This window comes from Scyliorhinus torazame, chromosome 21 (genome assembly GCF_047496885.1).
Source record: "Scyliorhinus torazame isolate Kashiwa2021f chromosome 21, sScyTor2.1, whole genome shotgun sequence".
NCBI lineage: Eukaryota > Metazoa > Chordata > Chondrichthyes > Carcharhiniformes > Scyliorhinidae > Scyliorhinus > Scyliorhinus torazame.
Window position 1 is genome coordinate 129,792,232 of NC_092727.1, and position 22,145 is coordinate 129,814,376.

The window sequence follows — 22,145 nt, forward strand, 5'->3', positions numbered from 1 at the left end:
AGAATTTAGGCTCCACATTCATCAGTACTCCTCTGGCACCTCCATTCGCTGGTCAATACTATTGTGTGAGTCTAGTCTAGACTGCGAGACCCACCTGTCCCCATCTGACCTTCGCACTGAATACTTGAAAGCAGAGGTCACTGAATGGTAATCAAGAATTAGTGGATTATTCTCCCCCTGTCCCTCAGTGAGAGTCCAACAGTGCGCTTATTACCATTCTGTCTAAGGAATTTGCTAGCCCATGAGAGGAGCATTGTCTCTGTACTGTGGAATATTGGATCTGGAATAATTACTGAGGAGCACTGGTCCAGCCCGCAGTGGTGGCGTTTCAAAATTGGTGTTAATTGTATGTCAATTTGTGTTTAATTATATTTGGTTGGTGGGTTCACTTATACATAGGAGCAGACTGTAACTATGGTAGTTGGGTTAGGAGGTGCATGTTTGTAATTTGTGTCTCTGTCAACAAATCCTGTAAGTGTATACAGACTAAGCTCCAGTTCCATCATAGTTGTAACAGTTGGAAAGCAGCCTCAAACTATGGATTATACTCACTGCTTTCTTGCAATTTGCAGATCTTTCTGATGACTGGCCAGAGCATCCTCAAATTCTCCGAGTTCAACCTGAGCGAGTCCGATGGTGTTATACAGATTCCCCAGGAACTCTGCCTTGTTGGGAACCTCTCTTTGCGACCATCCCTTTACAATTTGCACCAGCTCCATGGCCTTATTCTTACACTGCTCAGCAAAGCCATCAGCCAACACTGAGCAAAAAGGATACAAGAATCACTTTGAGTAAACCCCAAGACACATCACTGTTTCCACGGTAATCCTTCTCGCCCTCAGTTTCTGTTTCTCCCTCCACGCACCCCACCCACCCATCCACCAATCTCTCTGACTGAGATGGGCTCAGACCACCTATTGGTAGCTTACCCAACAGTCTTATGCATGTCTAAACAGTTAGTAAAGGTCAACATTGCCTACAGGAAGTGTTTGATAGGGTCACGGAGGCAAAGTGGTTAGCACTGCTGCCTCACAGCACCAGGGACCCGGGTTCAATTCCGGCCTCGGGTTTCTGTTTGTGTGGAGTTTGCACTCTCCCCTCGTGTCTGCGTGGGTTTCCTCCCACAGTCCAAAGATGTGCAGGTTAGGTGGGTTGGCCGTGCTAAATTGCCCCTTAGTGGTATGGGGGGTTGCAGGGATAGGGTGGGGACATGGGCCTAGGTAGGGTGCTCTTTCAGAGGATCAGTGCAGACACAATTGGCTGAATGGGATTCTGTGATGAGAGGGAGCTTTACTCTGTATCTAACCCCACCCATGCTGTACCTGTCCTGGGAGTGTCTGGTGGGCAGTGAGATTATAAATGTAAAGTCACCACAGTCCCAGGTGATCATAAGCTACTTCTCCCTTTGAGGGGGGAGCTGACTGGTGGTGATTTAACCTGAAAGGGGCAAGGTTAAGAAGGTGGGGCCTTCATGAATAACCTTCATGAACTGAGAACGTGCTGCTGGCCTCGCTCTCCATCACAAACCAACCAACGGGGCTAAACAGGCCCCCATTATAAATAACACTGGTGTCTGCACTGGGCGTTCCATTCTAGTGAAACTTCAGACGAGATACAGTCCAACAGTTAGCCGGATATAAGCCAATCGGTTTAGTGAACGTTACTATTCTGTTTCACATACACATGTCGATTTCCTCCATGCGCTCCAGGATGAAGGTAGTTTGTTCCGATTCTGCCTGTTTCCGGTGGCTTTTCCAACTCTGAGCCTTTATTCTTTGCTCTCGCTCTCGGGCAAAGATCGGCTTTTGCTGCCTCCAGAACTCGGTTCGTGTGTCAAGGAATGTGATTCCGCTCATGATCAGACCCTGAATGTTTCCTCCGCTGTCCGTGGTGGTCTTTATCAGTTCTGTTAGCAGTGGGCCAAAGAGCAGTATGAACCGGTGTGCAACCCTGCTTCCATGATTCTTACAATGAACTTGCCAGCCCCTACTCCCAAACTCTCATTTGCTTTCCAGAATGTTCACCGGGGTAAAGGTTGTGGAGCCCATTGCCTTATTGTCCCATCAGCAGGTTATCAGTCGGCTGATCGACCATGGAGAGCATCGCAATGAAGACAGATGCGGTTCTCGCTCAACAGGTGTGGTTCCCAGTTTGAATCCCTGGATGGAGATCAAAAGTGGGACCTCCGACTGATTTCCTTCACTACCACCTGACCCTAACCCACCCCACTCCGCGCCAAGCCCCTGCACCCCCTGCCGTAGGTCACTGAGGCTTTTGTCTGGGAGTCTCTGCAGCACTGACATGGGGGGGTGTGGGGGGGGGGGGGGGGGGGAGGGTCAGACCACCCACACTCAGCCTTCCATCCACCTCCTCCAATAGGAGCTGATGGGCTGGGGGCGGGGGGGCGGATGCATGGTGGTTGTGAGTGCTCCTGGGGGGGGCGAGGGTGGTTAAGGGGCTTCTTTAATTATTTTCACAGTTTGTGTGGGGAAATGTGTGATGGGAAGCTTTAACACTGTGGTTCAGAAACATCGATGAGCTGTCCAGCCAGCCCCAGCAGAACCTCTGAACTCTCAACAACAAAAAGTTTCCAATGAAAAGTTTCCTGAAAAGGACCAAAATATTTGCCGATTGAGAGGGCTCCCCCTGCTGGCCCAGTGACTGAACATTTGCAATGTGCATTTATATAGCACCTTTCACAACCAGAACTTTCCTAAGGGCTTGATAGTCAGTAACGCGCTATCATTGGGAAGCGTGACAGCCAACTTGTGCACAGCAAGATTCCATAACCGGCAACAATGACCAGATAATCTGTTTTGGGTGTGAATTGGGGGTAGATATGGGCCAGAAAACCTGGGGCGTCATCCTGTTTCGTTGGATCTTTTAAATTTACATTTTAAACCTTTGTTTAATATCGCCACCTCTGATAGTGCAGCTTCCAAAGGAGAAAAGGCGACCATAGCACTCTGTTGTCAAGCAGTTCAGAGAGGCACTCATGATTAGGGAAAGTCAGCTTCTCAATGTTGGAGCGGGAGGGCTTGGTTACTGAGAGAGTTTCAAAGTGTGGGATCAAGAGGCGTGATGGGTCAGCTAGCGAAAGGAAGAGGTGCGACTGTGAGTTTGTAGAGGTAGGTTGAAGCTGAGGATAATCAATGCAGGGATTCAATGGGCATTCAGTCAGGGGGAGACTGTGGTTGGGGAGTGGCTATGGCGGAGATTGTGGAGTGGAAGCTTTGCTGCAAATCATACTAACCCACATAGATCCTCAAATTTGCCCCCGGGCTATGAAAGTTCATGGATTTGAGTCTTAGAAGTTGGGAGCATCACAATTGACCTCAGTGCCTGATTTTTATAAGAGGAATCAGCCTGCTCCTGGCCACTTTTCTGGTAACTTCAGCTGGAAGAAATGTGCAACTAAATGCCCAGTCAGCACAAAAGTGGACAGAGTACAGCTGTCCTCCACACATTGGGCTCAGATGTGGGCAGCCCGAGCTCGATTCCTCTTCATCCAGTGTCTATGCCCACACACATGGTCATCCCTGGGTCAACACTGGAGGGCAGGTTACTGCCAGGAATCAGCACCTCGGGTCCAGAAAGGGAGAAAACTAAAAAAACAGGCACGGAAATCAAAATGGAATTTTGGCCTCAGCACCCTGAGACAGGGGATGGATAAAGTCAGCTCAAATGGCCACTCCTGGTAGCTATTCAGTGCCCCTGCCCGGTGGACAGTGTGAGTGTCGAAGGTGAGGAAAGCTCGGGAAGCTGGCTCTCTAGTCCAAACTTCAATCTGGGCTCCGAAAGGGAAAGCGTGTGGTCCCTGAGAGTGAAACAAAGCAAGAGTCTGGAGAAGGAAAGGGAACATTATAAACAAGACTGTAGGGTTTAAATTCTGTCTTGCACAGAAATGCAAAGGCAGGCAATACCAAACCGATGGATTTCAAAAAGTGTTTGACAAGGTACCACACAGAAAGCTACTTAATAGGATAAGGGCCCATGGTATTGGTGGTTCAGCATGGAGAGGACTAGCTAACTAATAGAAGACAGAGAGTTGAAACAAGGGGGCATTTTCAGGATGGTTGTGACTAGTGGAGTGCCTCAGGGATCAGTGCTGGGGCCACAGTTATTCACAATATATATTAATGACTTGGACAAAGGAAGTGAATGTACAATTGCCAAGTTTGTGGATGACACAAAAATAGGTGAGAAGGCAAGTGGTGTGGATGACACAAAGAGTCTACAGAGGGATTTAGACAGGTTAAGTGAGTGGGCAAAAACTTGGCAGGTGGAATATAATGTAGGAAAATGTGAAGTTATGCACTTTGGTAGGAAGTATAAAGAAGCTGAATATTATTTAAATAGAGAAAGACTGCAGCACAGAGGGATTTGAGTGTTTGCGTATATAAATCACATGCAAGTTCAGCAGGTAGGCTTCAAATGAAGTTACTGTGCAAAGCCCCTAGTCGCCACATTCCGACACCTGTTCGGGGAGGCTGGTACGGGAATTGAACCATGCTGCTGGCCTGCCTTGGTCTTCTTTAAAAGCCAGCTCTTTAGCCCTGTGCTAAACCAGCCCCTAATTGGGAAGGCAAATTGAATGTTAGCCTTTATTTCAAAGGGAATGGAGTATAACAATAGGGAGGTCCTACTAAAACTACATAAAAGCTACATAAAATACCTAGAATACTGTGAACAGTTTTGGTCCCTTATCCAAGGAAAGACATACTGGTATTAGAGGCAGTCCAAAGAAGGTTCACTCGGCTGTTTGTTCCCAGGCATGGAAGGATTCTCTTATGAGGAAAGTAGGTTGGGCCTGTAATCATGGGAGGCAGTGGCGCAATGGCTTTGTCACTAGACTAGTAATCCAGAGACCCAGAGTAATCCTCTGAAGATCTGGGTTCAAATCCCACCAGGGCAGTTGGTGAAATTTGAATTCAATAATAATCTGGAATTAAAAGTCGAATGATGACCATGAAACCATTGTAGTTTATTATTGAAAACCTCACTAATGTCCTCCAGTGAAGGAAATCTGCTGGTCTGGCCTACATGTGACTCCAGGCCCGCATCAATAACTGCCCAGCAAGACATTCAGTTCAAGGGCAATTAGGGGTGGACATTAAATGCTGGTCCCATGAACTAATTTTTTTAAAAAGAACCACGATAATGCTTCCTTACCCTTGTCTAAGAGCAGTTTCTCCAGGTATTCCTTGTCTCCATACAGTTCCCCGAGCAGCACCCGCACGGTTTTGCTGGTTTTTGGTTCGTCCTGCTCCGTCTTCAGGCTCTGCTGCTTCAGGTTTAACTTCAGCCGTCGCAATTGAGATTTAGTCTTTGGTAAGACTTTCTTAAGCGGAGATAGAAAGCGTGATCAGTTCATTCTCACTGTCCTGGAGCGACAAGTGAAACTAAACAAGACATGAACTCAAATCCCAGTTTAGCAGTTTGGGAATTCAATTCAGTGGATTAAATAAACCTGGAACGAAACATTTGTATCTGTAATGGCGACCATGAAAGTATCGAATGTCATTAATGCTCATCTGGTTCACTAACGTCCTTTAGGAAAGGAAATCTGCCATCCTTCCCCCGTAACGAAGAAAAGAAAGAGAACTTGCGTGGCAAGACATGAACATGGCAAGTCAATACGATACAGAACTTTGTACATTGGATTCTTCCCGTACATGTCAGTTTCCGGATCATTCATGTGTTTTCTTGCTCAAATGCCCCCAGAGAAACCCTCCTTCCCCCCCTCCCTCCCCTCCACCCCCCTCGAATTATGTCCCCCCCCTCCCTCCCCCCTGGGTTGCTGCTGCTGCTGTCCGACCTTCATCTAACGCTCTGCGAGATTATCTAGGAACGGTTGCCACCGCCTGTGGAACCCCTGCACAGACCCTCTCAAGGCAAACTTTATCCTTTCCAACTTGATAAACCCAGCCATATCATTTATCCAGGCCTCCACGCTGGGGGGCTTCGCCTCCTTCCACATTAGCAAGATCCTTCGCCGGGCTACTAGGGACGCAAAGGCCAGAATGCCGGCCTCTTTCGCCTCCTGCACTCCCGGCTCATCCACTACTCCAAATAGTGCTAGCCCCCAGCTTGGCTTGACCCGGACTTTCACCACCTTAGATATTGTTCCCGCCACTCCCCTCCAGAACCCCTCCAGTGCCGGGCATGACCAAAACATATGGACATGGTTCGCCGGACTTCCTGAGCACCTCCCACATCTGTCCTCTACCCCAAAGAACCTACTCAGCCTCGCCCCCGTCATATGCGCTCTATGAACCACCTTAAATTGTATCAGGCTAAGCCTGGCACACGAGGAAGAGGAATTAACCCTACTTAGGGCATCAGCCCATAGCCCCTCTTCAATCCCCTCCCCTAACTCCTCCTCTCATTTACCCTTCAGCTCCTCTACCAAAGCCTCCCCCTCTTTCATCTCCTGGTATATCGCCGACACCTTGCCCTCTCTGACCCATATGCCCGAAATCACCCTATCTTGAATCCCCTGTGCCGGGAGTAGCGGAAATTCCCTCACCTGCCGCCTCACAAACGCCCTCACTTGCATGTACCTGAAAGTGTTTCCCGGGGGTAGCCCAAACTTCTCCTCCAGTGCCCCTAAGCTTGCAAACATCCCGTCAATGAACAGGTCCCCCATTCTTCTAACCCCTGCCCGATGCCAGCTCTGAAACCCCCCGTCCATCCTTCCTGGGACAAACCGATGGTTGTCTCTGATTGGGGACCACACCGAGGCTCCCGTCGCACCCCTGTGCCGTCTCCAGTGCCCCCAGATCTTTAGCGTTGCCGCCACCACCGGGCTCGTGGTGTACCTTGTCGGCGAGAGCGGCAGCGGTGCCGTCACCAGTGTCCCCAGGCTCATTCCCTTGCAGGACGCCATCTCCAACCTCTTCCACGCCGCCCCCTCTCCCTCCATCACCCACTTACAGATCATTGCCATGTTGGCTGCCCAATAGTAACCAGACAAATTCGGCAACGCCAACCCTCCTCTATCTCTGCTACGCTCCAGGAACCCCCTCCTTACCCGCGGGGTCTTGCTCGCCCACACAAATCCCATAATGCTCCTGCTTACCCTCTTAAAGAAGGCCTTAGTAATCACAATTGGCAGGCATTGGAATACAAAAAGAAATCTCGGGAGGAACACCATTTTAACCGACTGTACCCTACCCGCCAACGAGAGTGGCAACATGTCCCACCTTTTAAAATCCTCCTCCATCTGTTCCACCAACTGCATCAAATTAAGTTTGTGCAGTGCCCCCCAGCTCCTAGCTACCTGAATCCCCAAGTATTGAAAGCTCCTTTCCGCCCTCCTCAACAGTAGTCGCCTATCCCTCTTCGCTGGTCCCCCGGATGGATCACAAAGAGCTCACTCTTTCCCACATTGAGCTTATAGCCCGAAAAATCTCCAAACTCCCGTAGGATCTGCATTACCGCAACCATCCCCTCCACTGGATCCGTCACATACAGCAACAGGTCGTCTGCGTACAGCGACACTCGATGTTCCTCTCCCCCTCGAACCACCCCCTTCCATTTCCCCGACTCCCTTAACGCCATGGCCAAAGGTTCAATTGCTAATGCAAACAGCAGAGGGGACAGGGGGCACCCCTGCCTCGTCCCTCGGTACAGCCGGAAATACTCCGACCTCCGCCGGTTCGTGACCACACTCGCCACCGGGGCTTTATACAGGAGCTTAACCCAACTAATAAACTCTCCCTCAAACCCAAACCTCCTCAACGCTTCCCAGAGATACTCCCACTCTACCCGATCAAAGGCCTTCTCCGCATCCATGGCTGTCACTATCTCCGCTTCTCCCTCCACCGATGGCATCATTATCACATTTAGGAGCCTTCGCACATTAGTATTTAACTGCCGACCCTTTAAGAATCCCGTCTGGTCCTCGTGAATCACCCCCGGGACACAGTCCTCAATCCTCGTGGCCAATATTTTTGCCAGCATCTTAGCATCTACATTAAGGAGCGAGATCGGTCTATACGACCCACATTGCAGTGGGTCCTTATCCCGCTTCAAGATCAAAGAGATCGTCGCCTCCGACATTGTCGGGGGCAGGGTCCCCCCCTCCCTTGCTTCATTGAAGGTCCTTACCAACAATTTGCCCCCAATTAAACAGCTCACCTCCTCTCGTCTGTAAAATAAGGACAGGTCCCCTTTAGTATCGAGCTTCACCGAGGACGGGCCTGTGTGGATTAAATGAATCATTACATCAGTGAGTGTTTAAGTTTGGAGGTAACAACAGCAGCTGTAGAGAAATGAAAAGGGCTCTGAGCAAATCCTATTCAGTTTTCAACTTTATTTATTTCCTGGCCCCCAGCTGATGAAGTGCAGGTTAAACAACTCAGAGTTTTCTGCTGTTATTCCATTGTACTGCGATGTCTTGCACCTTGTTGAACCGAGAGCCACTTACCTTCCGAATGCACGACCCACTCTCAGTCACCCAGGACCTCGATTCAGTCCCCAAACTGTAAACACCTTCCTGCCAATTATCTCCTCTCATCTATAAAGCAGTAGAGCTCTCTCAATTTTTCCCAACTGCTTCCCTCCTTGCTTTCAAAAAACATTTAAACCAATTGCTACAAAAGCAGAATTCTGCAGATGCTGGAACTCTGCTGGAAATACAGAAAATGCTGAAACAACTCAACAAGTCTGGCTGCATCTGTGAGAGAGTAACGGTGGAGGCTTGAAGGTTGGTGGAAGCTGGTAAAATAGTGTGGACCCACATCAAGCTAGCCTCACATGTAGACCTGCCACTGGGGATGACTCCCCACAGTGGCCTGGAGGCGGCCCAGGGTGTGGATCGGCTGGTGTGGAGCTATTTGCTTTATTAAGCTTCCTATTCTGCACTATTAAGTGGGGCTGCCAGATTTTGCCAATGGTGGGGCTGCTCTACCACTGGGCGAAATTCTCCCATCCTGCCCGGTGATGGGAGCGAGCAGAGAACCGAGCGGGAGCCAAATCATTGCAAAATCAGTGCAAAATCAGTGTAAAATCACGTAGCAATTCTCACAATGGCCAGTCGGCCTTATTGCTGGAAGGTCGTGTGAACGGCATTTGCATCTCATTAATTCTCATTAAGGGCAGCACGGTGGTACAATGGTTAGCACTGCTGCCTCACGGCGCCGACGTCCCAGGTTCACTCTGGGTCACTGTCCGTGTGGAGTTTGCACATTCTCCCGTGTTTGCGTGGGTTTCGCCCCCACAACACAAAGATGTGCAGGGTAGGTGGATTGGCCATGCTAAATTGCCCCTTAATTGGAAAAAATGAATTGGGTACTCAAAATTTATTTTTAAAAAATGAATTCTCTTTAAAACAGCTTCTCACCAGCATCCCATCAAATCTTCCAATCTTCCGACACACCAGCCTGAAATTACATCAGTCAAAACCTGATTGCTAAAGACTGGCGTGCACAAGGTGGTTCTCAGTGTGGAAGAGACTTTGTGGTGAGTGTCACAAAGCTTTCAGCCAGGGTGCTGCTCTGCTCCTGATGCGCTGTGCACCACTCTGCCGGGGCAGACCGGTTCCTGCCCTCCATCTCCATACCATCTTCATGGACGGCACAACGGGGCTGGACCCATGGACACTCCTGTGTCACCGAGTTGGATCAGTACTGCGTCTGGGGTTGGGGAGTACAGGGGGCTCCTTCCCCCCAATGTCACACACCAGGATCTATCCAGACAACACCGTGCTGTGGGGCTCATGCAGTCACTGTAATGAGGGAGGGGGGATTTGGGGTGGGTGGTCTGATGAAGATAAGGGGAGTAATGTGGAAGGAGGGCTATTGGGGGGGAAAGGCGAAGGCTCACAATTGCAGGCAGAGGGGAAAGGAAGTGGATGGAGAAGATGAATAATGGAAGGCAGTGGGAAAACTGAGGGGAGGGAAGCTGGACTCTGACAAGGCTGCATGAAAAGTTCACAATCAAGGGGTCAAAGCGATACCACATTGTTTACTGAAAGACTCCAGGCGAGGTGAGAGTCATGAATTTTCTTAGTAACAGCAGTAACATGAATTTAACAAGACATAATAGGATGTGACCTGCCCAGCGACAGGTAGAAATCTGCCTAGTGACAGCAGTACCCAGTGTTCAAAAGGCCAGATGAGATGCGTCTCTACTAGTAATGTGATTATAAGGTATTTAAATAGAATTGAGGCAAATAGCTTATTAGTTGAAACAGCTTATCTAGATTATTGAGAGATCAATAAGGTTTTACACTGGAGAGAGAGTGCTTATGTTGTTACATGTGTCAGGTGAACCTCTGAAAGTTAGATTCAGTGGGCTGTATTACATTGAAAAGAAATTGAGCGAGGAAAGCTATCTGGTATGCACTCCAGATAGACGTAAAGCACAGAGTGTGTCATGTGAACATGTTAAAAAAGAATTGGCTTGGTGGCACTATGATTAGCACTGCTGTTTTACGGCGCCAAGGACCTGGATTAGATTCCAGCCCCGGGTCACTGTCCATGTAGACTTTGCACATTCTCCCCGTGTCTGTCTGAGTCTCAAACACAATCCAAAAGATGTGCAGGGTAGGTGGATTGGCCACGCTAAATTGTCCCTTAATTGGGAAAAGAAAAGAATTGGACACTCAAGTTTTTTTTAAGTATTGGGTTAGAGAAGATGAGAACAAGCAGGAGGTCTTATCAGTAATGAAGCAGGGGGAAAATGAGGGGTCAAAATTTGACCGTGACTTCCCTACATTTAGACAATGAGGAAGTACTGAAAAATTTAAACCAGTGGTTAAGTCATCTCCCAGATAAGAGCCGGAGAACTGTATTTGCAGGAATAAACTCGGTAATACAGGGTTAGAAACACATGACGTAGATGTGGGGGACACCGTTCCCATCAAACAACGTCCATATAGGTTAAATCCAGCTATGTTATCACAAGTACTGAAGGAAATTGAGTATATGCTCGAGAATGATGTTATTGAATTGAGTTCTAGTGATTGGAGCTCCCCTATTGTCATGGTGCCCAAACCTGATGGAACCCAGAGACTGTGTGTGGATTATTAGGTGGGCGAATGCCACAGCCAAGTGGGCTTTTTCTCCACGTTTGGAAGATTGCATCGAAAGTGTTGGACGGTTGAAATTCATCAACAAAATAGAGTTGCTAAAGGGCTGTTGGCAAATACCTTCAACTGAGAGGGCAAAGGAGATCTCCACTTTTGTGATTGCCCAATGACTTTATCAATTCAAAGTTATGCCGTTTGGGATGAAGAACATACCCCACAACTTTTCAGAGGCTCACCAACAGAGTGATTCGAGGATTGAGTCACTGCGCCGTATACATTGATGACTTAGTGGTGGTGTTCAGCCAGAGGTAGGAGGGGCACCTGCACCGCCTACAGCAACTGTTTGACCGCTTCGAAGAAGCCAATCTCGTGATGAACCTAGCGAAAAGCGAATTTGCTAAGGTCCAGGTTTCTGAGACACACAGTGGGATATGGAGAATAACACCATGAGTCACCAAACTACAGGCCACCTGGGACTACCCAGAATCCACCATTAAAAAATACATTTGAAGATTTCTTGACATGAACGGGTTCTACCGTAAGTTGATGCCAAACTTTAGCAGTGCGGTAGCACCATTCACAGAGCTCCTAAAGGAGAACAAGCACTTTAACTGGACAGAGGGCTGCCAAACAGCATTCAACCATTTAAAAACCTTGTTGACTACAAAACCAGAGTTACAACACCCAATTACGACAAACAGTTTAAACTGGCGGTGGATGCTAGCGACATGGGGTCAAAGCGGTGTTGTTGCAAGAAGACGAACTTGGCCTTGAGAAGTCTGGTGAGATATTTCTCTAGGAAATTAAATCGTCGCCGACAGAAGTATTCGACCATTGAGAAAGAGACGTGAAGCCTGGTACGGGCATTATAACATTTTGAGGTTTATGTTGCCGGAAATCCAGCAGAGACAATCACAATGTACTGATCACAACCCTTTGAAATTCCTTTCAGATCAGAGCACCCGGTTATTCCGATGGAATTTGCTGTTGCAACCATTTAATGTAAAAATCTTTCATGTGGCTGGGAAAGAGAATGTCATTGTGGATGCTTCATCCCGAGTATAGAAAGAGACTTTTGGGAACAGTGGGAAATTTTCTGGGGTACCTTCTCTGTTAATGCACGCTCTTGAATTTTGTAATATTTGACGAGAAGGAACTAATTAAAAAATGGCTGAGAAATTAAATGTTTTTCAAATGAAGATATTTCATTTTTAAAAAGGGGGACAATTTTCTGTCACGACCCACGTGGATGTTATGTGTAAGGCTATTGTAACTTGGGAGCACAGGTTCATGGGGGTGTGTTGCCAATTTAATGGAATACTATCCCACCAGCATCACCAATAATGTTGCTCTTTAGAGTCGCCACTGAGGCTCTTTTTATGATATGATGTTATGTCCCAACAACATCGCCAATAATGTGGGTGTTTCTATTTCTCTTACTGAACCACAAGGCTTTCCCATATATCGGTCAAATGACCACACAACCAGTTAGTCAGTTCAAGTTCAAAGATGGTTTATTTACACACAAGGGTTATTTCGACATGCAAGCACAATATACTACAAGTTAAACTACACCTATCAACTACAATAACCTATACTTAACTTCAGGTGACCGGCACTGTGCCAGTGGATAAGGCCTTTATCTTGATCTCACTTGGCTGGTTTGAAGAAGTGGCTCTGTCTCTGCTGGGCTCATTCTTCAGGTAGTGATCATTGGTCTTGAACTTGGCTGTCTGGTCATTATGCTGCAGTTGGGCTGGCACAGGCCGGATTCAAAGGAGGCTGGCACAGGCCGGGTCCAAAAGAGACTGAACACATGGCTGTGTCCCCTTTTATCCCTCTAGGGTGTCGCGCTCTTTGGGGCGGTCCTTAATCTTGGACCCAATAATTCGACAGGCTTCGATCACTGCCTTCGATTTTGACCAATAAAGGGGCGGGTGCCTTGGTGGCTGGGCAGGTCCATAGCAGTCATTGACCTTGGCAGTTGGGCTCTCTAAGTAAAAGGGGGTGGCGCCAATCAGTCTGTGTCTGTATCGGTTTCTTGAGTGCAGTCCTATTGTCCTGGGAAACGGGCCATTAGAATGCAAACAAGCGGGGGTTTCGATCAGGTCTAGCTACCTGCATTTCAAATACAAAACGCTCTGTATCTGTCTGAGTCCTGGGTTGGCCATAATTCCCATGGTCCTTTGTAGGTGGCAATCTCAGATGGCTTTATTTTTATTTTTGAAATGGTGCAAGGAGTTATGTGAATCACCAGTGAGAATAAGCAGTCCTGCGTTATGTAACAATTATTAAAGACTTATTAAATTAAAGGAAAGACAAAATACGCGCAAACAGGACTACACAACTCTAAGACAATTAAGTATATGAACCAATAAACACACACACAGCTGATGTAGAATGTACCCCTTGTTCCAAAATGTACGTACGATCCTTGAACTCCTTAAGTCTTCCCTTGTTCCCCAAATCAAATGAAATAGACCTATAAGTTAAATCCAGCCTATAATTACCACACAATACAAGGCTGTTGATGAAAACTGGGAAATATCTTTTCCTGGTCCAGTGAAGATGTTTAAACTCCCTTTACAAAGGTTTCTACACTACCTTGGCCCTAAGCCTTCAAGGCTATTAGAAGTAAAACTTGGCCTCCAAGCTGCTAGCGGGAAAACTGGCTTGTCTGCTTCTGAGAGCCCTGGCCATTATACCTTTGTTTCACTTTGATTCTGCCTTCTGTGTATTTGGCATTCTGCCACTATCAAATTCCTTGACTTTAGACATTAGTGTGTGTATACCTCATTGATCTCCCAATCGTCTAGGTAAGCCATTTCTACTAATGAGCTATTCACATCTGATTCTATCTAAATGTCTTCTAATCTCATTACTGAAAGATACGCATCTCATTTTGAATACTGGCTGTAATAATAATAATCTTTATTAGTGTCACAAGTAGGCTTACATTAACGCTGCAATTAACGCAGCCACTGTGAAAATCTTCAAATTGCCACACTCTGGCGCCTGTTCAGGTACACAGAGGGAGAATTCAGAATGTGCAATTCACCTAACAAGCATGCCTTTTGGGACTTGTGGGAGGAAACCGGAGCACCCGGAGGAAACCCACGCAGACATGGGGAGAACGTGCAGACCCCGCACAGACAGTGACCCAAGCCGGGAATCAAACCTGGGATCCTGGTGCTGTGAAGCAACAATGCCAGGGCAGCATGGTGGCACAGTGGTTAGCACTGCTGCATCACGGCGCCAAGGTCCCAGGTTCGATCTCGGCTCTGGGTCACTGTCCATGTGGAGTTTGCACATTCTTCCCATGTTTTTAAAAAATATTTTTATTCTCCACCTTTTTCACATTTTCTCCCGCATTTACACCCATCAACAATAAACAATAATCAGCAAGGTATGTCAATCCCCATAATAACAACAACGATCCCATCCGCCCACCAACCCCCAAACCTCAACCCGCATGTTTACATAAACAAATGACAAAAAGGAATCAGGGATTACCCACAGCCCCCCTCCCCCCCACCCCACCACCCCACCCACCCCCCCAACTAATGTTCGATGTTATCCAGTTCTTGAAAGTGCATAATAAATAGTGCCCATGACTTGTAGAACCCCTCCGAGCTTCCCCTCAGTTCGAACCTAACCTTCTCAAGGGTCAAGTATTCCAACAGGTCCCCCCGCCACGCCAGGGCACTGGGTGGAGAGGTTGCTCTCCATCCCAGCAGGATCCGCCTTCGGGCGATCAACGAGGCGAAGGCTATGATATCTGCCTCCGCTCCCGTTTCCAACCCTGGCTGGTCCGACACCCCGAATATGGCCTCCTGGGGACCCGGGTCCAGTTTCACACGCACCACCTTGGAAATTACCCTAAACACCTCCTTCCAGTACTCCCCTAGCTTTGGACAGGACCAAAATATATGAACGTGATTCGCTCCCCCCCCGCAACGCTCACACTCTACTCCTTCAAAAAATCGGCTCATCCTCACCCTCGTGAGGTGCGCTCTATACACCACCTTCAGCTGTATCAGCCCCAACCTCGCACATGAGGTGGAGGCATTCACTCTCCGGAGCACCTCACACCAGACCCCTACTCTATAACCTCTCCCAGCTCTTCCTCCCACTTTGCTTTGATCCCTTCCAGTGGTGCCTTATCCTCTTCCAAAATAGCTCCGTACACCGCTGACACTGCCCCCTTCTCCAGTCCCCTTGTCGTCAACCCCTCCTCCAGCAATGTGGAGGCTGGTTCCTCTGGGAAGCTCTGTATCTCCTTCCTGGCAAAATCCAGAACCTGCATGTACCTAAACACTTCTCCCTGCTCAAGCCCATACTTCGCTTCCAGCTCCCTCAATCCTGCAAACCAACCCCGAAGAAACAAATCTTTTAGCGTCTGAATCCCCTTCTCTTCCCATTTCCGAAAACTTCCATCCCACTTCCCTGGCTCAAATCTGTGGTTCCCCCGAATCGGCATTTCACTTGACCCTAAACCCAACCCGAAGTGTTGGCGAAACTGCCTCCAGATTTTCAATGAAGCTATTATTACCGGACTCCCTGAATATTTCCCCGGAGCTATTGGGAGCGGCGCTGTTGCAAGTGCCTTCAGCCCCGACCCCCTGCACAAACTCTCCTCCATTCTGACCCACTGAGAATCAACCCCTCTGACCTAGCTCCGCACTTTCTCCACATTCGCCGCCCAGTAGTAGTACCCCCTGCCTGCCTTCCCCTCTGTAGCAGCACCTTTCTCACACATTCTTCCCATGTTAGTGTGGGTTTCGCACCCACAACCCAAAGATGTGCAGGGTAGGTGGATTGGCCACGCTAAATTGCCCCTTAATTGGAAAAAATGAATTGGGTACTCTAAAATTAAAAACAAAATGTGAAGCAACAGTGCTAACCACTGTGCTACCATGCCGCCCTACTGCAGTTGCTAGGCAGATTTCTACCTGTTTCTGGGTAGGTTGCATCCTATTATGTTGTGTTAAATTCATGTTACTACCATTACTGGGCAAAATACATAACAGTAAGTAGAGGTCCAAGTGAGTCATGTGTGCCTCGCTGATGATGGGCTCAGGTGAAGGGTGGTTGAATCAAGGATCAGACTTTTTCTTGAGGCTGCTAGCCTTTTCCCTCTGGGTTGCTGACATTCTGTACGTTCTGGTGAGGACAGGTGAACTGGAGAGAGTGATATGAGTGTGCTGGACTTGTGGTTAAACATGGCACCAGGGCATTTGAACCCATCAGCTGACAGCGGGTGGACAAATCAGCTGCCAGCCCTCCAGGTGACTAGGAGGGGAACTCACCTGTGCATAATTAATAGGTTTCATGTAGAGAATCTGGTGCGGGTTCCTGCCATTCTGGCCAGTGCGCGCCTCCCGCACTTAGTCTCAAAAACAGAGGGCGGGATTCTGTGATCCTGAGGCTAAGTGTTGACACTGTCGGAAACGCCGTCACGTTTCCCGAAGGTGTCAACACGGCCTCAGGATCAGCAATTCTAGCCCCTACAGGGGGCCAGCATGGCACTGGAGTGGAACGTGCTGCTACAGCTGCTGATCCTGCCGTGAACAGAGCGCCGCGGGGTCCGCGCATGCGCAGTAGCGCCGGCGCCAACGCACACACGCGCAGTGGCACCCTTCAACACGCCAGCCCCGACGCAACATGGCGCAGGGCTACAGGGGCCGGCGCGGAAGAAAGGAGGCCCCCAGCCAGAGAGGCCGGCCTGCCGATCGGTGGGCCCCGATCGTGGGCCAGGCCACATCGGAGCCACCCCCCCCCCCTCCTCCGAGGTCAGCCCACCCCCCCCCCCCCCCCCCCCCCACAGGCCGCCCCCAGACCCTCAACACCGAGGTCCCGCCGGCTGAGGGCAGGTGTGAACGGCGCCGGCGGGACTCGGGTCTTTTACGACGGCCGCTCGGCCCATACCGGGCCGAGAATTGGCGGGGGGGGGGGGCCGCATAGAGCAGCGCCAGACCGGCAGCGCGCCAACCATGGCGGCGCCAATGGCGCCAGAATCGCGTTGGGGCGGCGTGGAACGATTCGCGCCGGTCGTGGGGATTCTCTGGCCTGGCCCGGGGCTGAGAGAATCCCGCCCAGAGAATTCCGTCCACTGTGTGGGGAGGCCGTCAACATCAGGGAATTGACCTCCCAAGTGGTTAGAAGGCTTTCCTGACTGAAGCTCTATGTCCCTAGGTGGGGTTTGGAGGGATAAAGGGCCCAATAATCTCTATGGAGTGGTTTCCCCTACAATTGGTTGTGTTTTTTTCCCTCAGTAGTCCTGAGTTTACTATTTCTAATTACTGTCTGAGGGCACTCCCAATTTGAGGCACCCTCGAGGTCACCAGTCTGCCTCAGCAACACCCACCTCTGCCTGTGGCAATGCTGAGGCTTCAGAATGGAGTGGCAGCATCAGGAACCGGCCCATTCTCCTTAATTAGATGGCAGAGACAGGGGCGGCTAATCAGGAGGTAAGGTCGCCAAACTGGTCCCACTGTCATTAGGCATGGACTCAAATCCCCATTTGCCCCTGGGGTCCCCAAAGCCAACTGTAAAATTAAGTACAGTGTTTCAGGCCTCCTACATTTCATCGGCAGTGCCATGATCATAACGAATGGTGGAGCAGGTTCAAGGGGCCACATGGTTTACTCCTGCTCCTATTAACCTGATTACTGTCCCCGCAGATGCTGCCAGACCTGCTAAGTATTTACAGAATTTTCTGGTTTTGGTTTAAAAATCCTTCCCTTTTACCCAGGCGGTTTCACCACTCCCATCCTCCCACCTCCATCCACCCCAATAGACATTGTCTGTTCATCGTATTTTTCCCTTACCCGCTCCTGACCCATACTGTGGTTCTGAAGACACATTTTTCTGTGTCAGCAGCTCCAGATGAGGCACAACCCTGTCATTAGAAACACAGAGAGAGAGAGCGGAAGATCAGAGGCAATTCCTTCAACGAACACACACTTACTTCCAACAGAGTTGTCAATAGCTTCCCGAGCCTTCTGAATTCCCAGACGGAAATTGTGGTCATCTGGGCGGAGTTTATGTCCTCGATGATAAAACATTAAAGCAAGTTCAAACTCGCCCTTAGCATACAGGGTTTCAGCCTTCCGGTAAAGACCCTAATAAAGCAATGACATATATCTTTTAATTTATTGTTTTAAAAATGTGCACATTAATTTTAATAAACACCGGACTACTTTGCCAGGCACTTATAATCCTGAATCCGCTTAGTTATTAAATGGTTACTCGGTTGAGATTTACATTGTCAGTATACAGTACAATGTATCGATAGTGTGCACCACTGGGACGATCCCAGGCTTAATACCAAACAGATGTCAACTTTTAAGTGCATCCCATTGAGATGCCCCCAAACCCCAGAACTTATTCATACAAGTACGTGAGCCATCCCAGTTTATTACTGGTCTGAGCTGGGTTTGCTGATTTAAGTTGGAAGCTAATGGTTCATGGCCTCGGGGACTAAGTAGGGAAATCACCAGAGTTCCTGCTTACAACACCTCTCCCCCCCACTGACTTCCTGGTAGGGGGAACTTTGACAGAGGTGTCCAAAATCATGAGGGGTCTGGACTGAGTGAATCGGGAAGAGCTGTTCCCATTGGTGGAAGGGTTGAGAAGCAGAGGATACAGATGTAGGTGGCAATATGAGGAAAAGCTTTAATGCAGCGAGAGGTTCAACGCCTGGAATGCAGGAAGGGTGTGATTGAGGGGAAATTGATTTCTGAATTTCAAAGGGAATGGAATAAGCAGCTTAAGAGATAAAATTGCAGGCATGGGGGAAGTTGTGGGGGGGGGGGGCTTGTTTCATTGTTCTTGCAGAGAGCAGGAATTGACTTGAAGGGTCGAATGGCCTGACCTGTGCTGTAACATTTCTCTGATTCTATACACACAAAACCCTGCTCATTCAAGTGCAGTGTCACAGGAAGAGTGACATCAAAGGTAGAAATCCATGAAATTAATTGTCATACTAACGTTACCTTGTAGAATTCTTTACTGCCCAATTGGGAGGCCTCTGCATCTTTCAGAGCAAGTGTGGTATTCCCAATTGCCAAATAGCATCGCGATCGGGCAACCAGACAGTTCCTGTTCCTTGGTTCAAGCTGAAGGGCCTGCAACAGAGATTTCCACAAACTCCAACATCCAGAAAATGTTTTAATGATTTGTTTTGCATTTGTTCAGATGAAAGTTTTTTTTTTTAATTTAGTGTACCCAATTCATTTTTCCAATTAAGGAGCAATTTATCATGGCCAATCCATCTACCCTGCACATTTTTGGGTTGTGGGGGCGAAACCCACGCAAACACGGGGAGAATGTGCAAACTCCACATGGACAATAACCCAGAGCCAGGATTGAACCTGAGACCTCAGCACCGTGAGACTGCAGTGCTACTCACTGCGCCACCGTGCTGCCCTGTTAAGATGAAAGGTAATCCTGAATGAACACTTTCCATCTACACTACATAGAACCAAAACACTCTCAGGACAGGTACAGCATGGGGTTAGATCAGAGTAACGCTCCCTCTACACTGTCCCCATCAAACACTCCCAGGACAGGTCCAGCACAGGGTTAGATACAAAGTAAAGCTCCCTCTACACTGTCCCCATCAAACACTCCCAGGACAGGTACAGCACGGGGCTAGATACAGAGTAAAGCTCCCTCTACACTGTCCCATCAAACATTCCCAGGACAGGTACAGCACGGGGCTAGATACAGAGTAAAGCTCCCTCTACACTGTCCCATCAAACATTCCCAGGACAGGTACAGCACGGGGCTAGATACAGAGTAAAGCTCCCTCTACACTGTCCCATCAAACACTCCCAGGACAGGTACAGCACGGGGTTAGATACAGAGTAAAGCACCCTCTACACTGTCCCCATCAAACACTCCCAGGCCAGGTACAGCACGGGTCTAGATATTGAGTAAAGCTCCCTCTACACTGTCCCCATCAAACACTCCCAGGACAGGTACAGCATGGAGTTAGATACAGAGTAAAGCTCCCTCTACACTGTCCCCATCAAACACTCCCAGGCCAGGTTCAGCACGGGGTTAGATACAGAGTAAAGCTCCCTCTACACTGTCCCATCAAACACTCCCAGGACAGTCTCTTCCATAATATAAAAGTTCAATATGTAGATGCTAGAAATTTAGTAAAACCAGATTTTGCGAGAAAGACTCAGCGGGTGTGTTTGTATCTGTAGCGAGAGAGCAGAGTTAACGAGTCCATATGGCTTCTTCGGAGTTAATTGGAGGGCTAAATGTGACGGTTTTGATACTGTTTAAGAGAGGATGGAGTAAAGGGTCAGGAATGGGTGGAGCGGGGAGAGAACTTTAGTCTCTTCCAAATGGATGTATGCGGAAGAGGAAATTGAATCCTATGGAACCGAGCAGGATTTCCAGTGAACAGTTGCAGCCTCGCATTCCCAGCGCCATTTGCTGAGCACCAAACGCTCCAGATGATTGTTGTGACCTGGGGGGGTGGAGACTGTAATGAGAAATCGGATTCGAGTTCGGAAAGAATTGGCGGGGAACTTGCACCGGATTGAAGCTCACTCCCTCCCCAAATCCCCGCAGAAACAAAGGACAATCCAGATTATAGAAATGGCCAGAGTCACAGTCCCCCCGGGTCACATTACTGCAATAGCCTCCAATTCTGTGAAAATACTATCAGCTTCTTAGAGTTACAACACCGCTCGCGTGCACTAGTTAATCTAGTCACTAGTTGTGGTTGGTGATCTTCCCATTTAACTTACGTGTGTATAACTGTTGATAGCCTTTTCATACTCTCCCAGTATGTACAACCGGTCTCCCTCCGATTTGTAAGTGAGGTACGAGCAGACTGGGCCCCTCACAACCTCCTCCTCATCGTCACCCATATCCCTCTGTCTCTGTCTCGGTCGCTCTTTCTCTGTGTGCCTGTCTCTCAGTCTCTCGGTTTCTCTCCCTCTCTAGCTGCTGTTGGAATGGATTCCACGCTCGGGGCTTCTGGCTGCTACAATCTGTTTGGAATGTAACCAGCCTGTCTCCTAGCAACCCCCTAACAACCGGGCGCCGGGCCACTTCGATAAAGGCCACATCTGATTCATTTAATTTGAAATGTACATCAATCATCCGATGCCAATGTTTGATAATCACCCCTGACTTTTTGAAAGTGCCAAGACAATAGTGCAGGAATTTGCCCGGGATGCTTCAAACCATCCATGAGATTAATGTCCTGATAAACATGGGTACACCAAACCAGTGCCCCTCCAAACCACAGGACATCCGAACTTGGAACTATATTAGCTGTTCCTTCATTGTCACTGGGTTAAAATCTAGGAAATCCCTCCCTAACAGCTCTGTAGTTCCCATCATATGGATTGCAGTGGTTCAAGGATGTGGAGATGCCGGCGTTGGACTGGGATGAGCACAGTAAGAAGTGAAGGAATGAATAAAAAAAACAATATTAATTTCGCACACTTATTTAAAGGTTATTTAATGTTTATATTATTTTATACTTGGAATGTGAGCATATATTCAATAATATATTGTATTTATTCCCATTGTAATGAGTAACCTGGGAACCTGACTCTACAACGACACTGCTACTTTTGATTTATTTTGGTGTTAAATGCTTACCCGGAGATCAGAGACTGAATGCCCTTGACTGCTGAAGTGTTCCCCGACTGGAAGGGAACATTCCTGCCTGGTGATTGTTGCGCGATGTCCGTTCATTCATTGTCGCAGCGTCTGCATGGTCTCGCCAATGTACCACGCTTCGGGACATCCTTTCCTGCAGCGTATGAGGTAGACAACGTTGGCCGAGTAGTCGGCCTTCCAGTCGGGGAACACTTCAGCAGTCAAGGGCATTCAGCCTCTGATCTCCGGGTAAGCGTTCTCCAAGGCGGCCTTCAGGACCCGCGACAACGCAGAATCGCCGAGCAGAAGCTTATAGCCAGGTTCCGCTCACGAGTGCGGCCTCAACCGGGACCTGGGATTCATGTCGCATTACATTCATCCCCCACCATCTGGCCTGCAAAATCCTACCAACTGTCCTGGCTTGATACAATTTACACCTCTTTAACCTGGGGTTACCCCATCTCTGGATCTGTAA

The 22,145-nt window shown here is 48.6% G+C and overlaps 1 protein-coding gene across 50 annotated transcripts in view; it reads right to left on the minus strand.

Moving 5' to 3' along the window:
- The window catches only part of odad4 (outer dynein arm docking complex subunit 4), a 112,868-nt gene extending 91,807 nt beyond the window's left edge, over positions 1-21,061 (minus strand). For 25 of the 50 annotated variants that reach the window (XM_072487586.1, XM_072487602.1, XM_072487589.1 and 22 more), the window contains exons 1-7: positions 20,806-21,060; positions 19,033-19,164; positions 18,006-18,159; positions 8,143-8,204; positions 5,173-5,341; positions 1,682-1,906; positions 553-760 (exon numbers count right to left, since the gene is read on the minus strand). In XM_072487586.1, the coding sequence (XP_072343687.1) occupies positions 553-760; positions 1,682-1,906; positions 5,173-5,341; positions 8,143-8,204; positions 18,006-18,159; positions 19,033-19,164; positions 20,806-20,928 (1,073 nt within the window). In that variant the 5' untranslated portion in view covers positions 20,929-21,060. Of the gene's footprint in view, positions 1-552; positions 761-1,681; positions 1,907-5,172; positions 5,342-8,142; positions 8,205-18,005; positions 18,160-19,032; positions 19,165-20,805 lie in introns of all 50 variants that reach the window. The other 25 variants (XM_072487616.1, XM_072487614.1, XM_072487621.1 and 22 more) reach the window with 7 other exon arrangements.
- Positions 21,062-22,145: the final 1,084 nt, after the last annotated feature.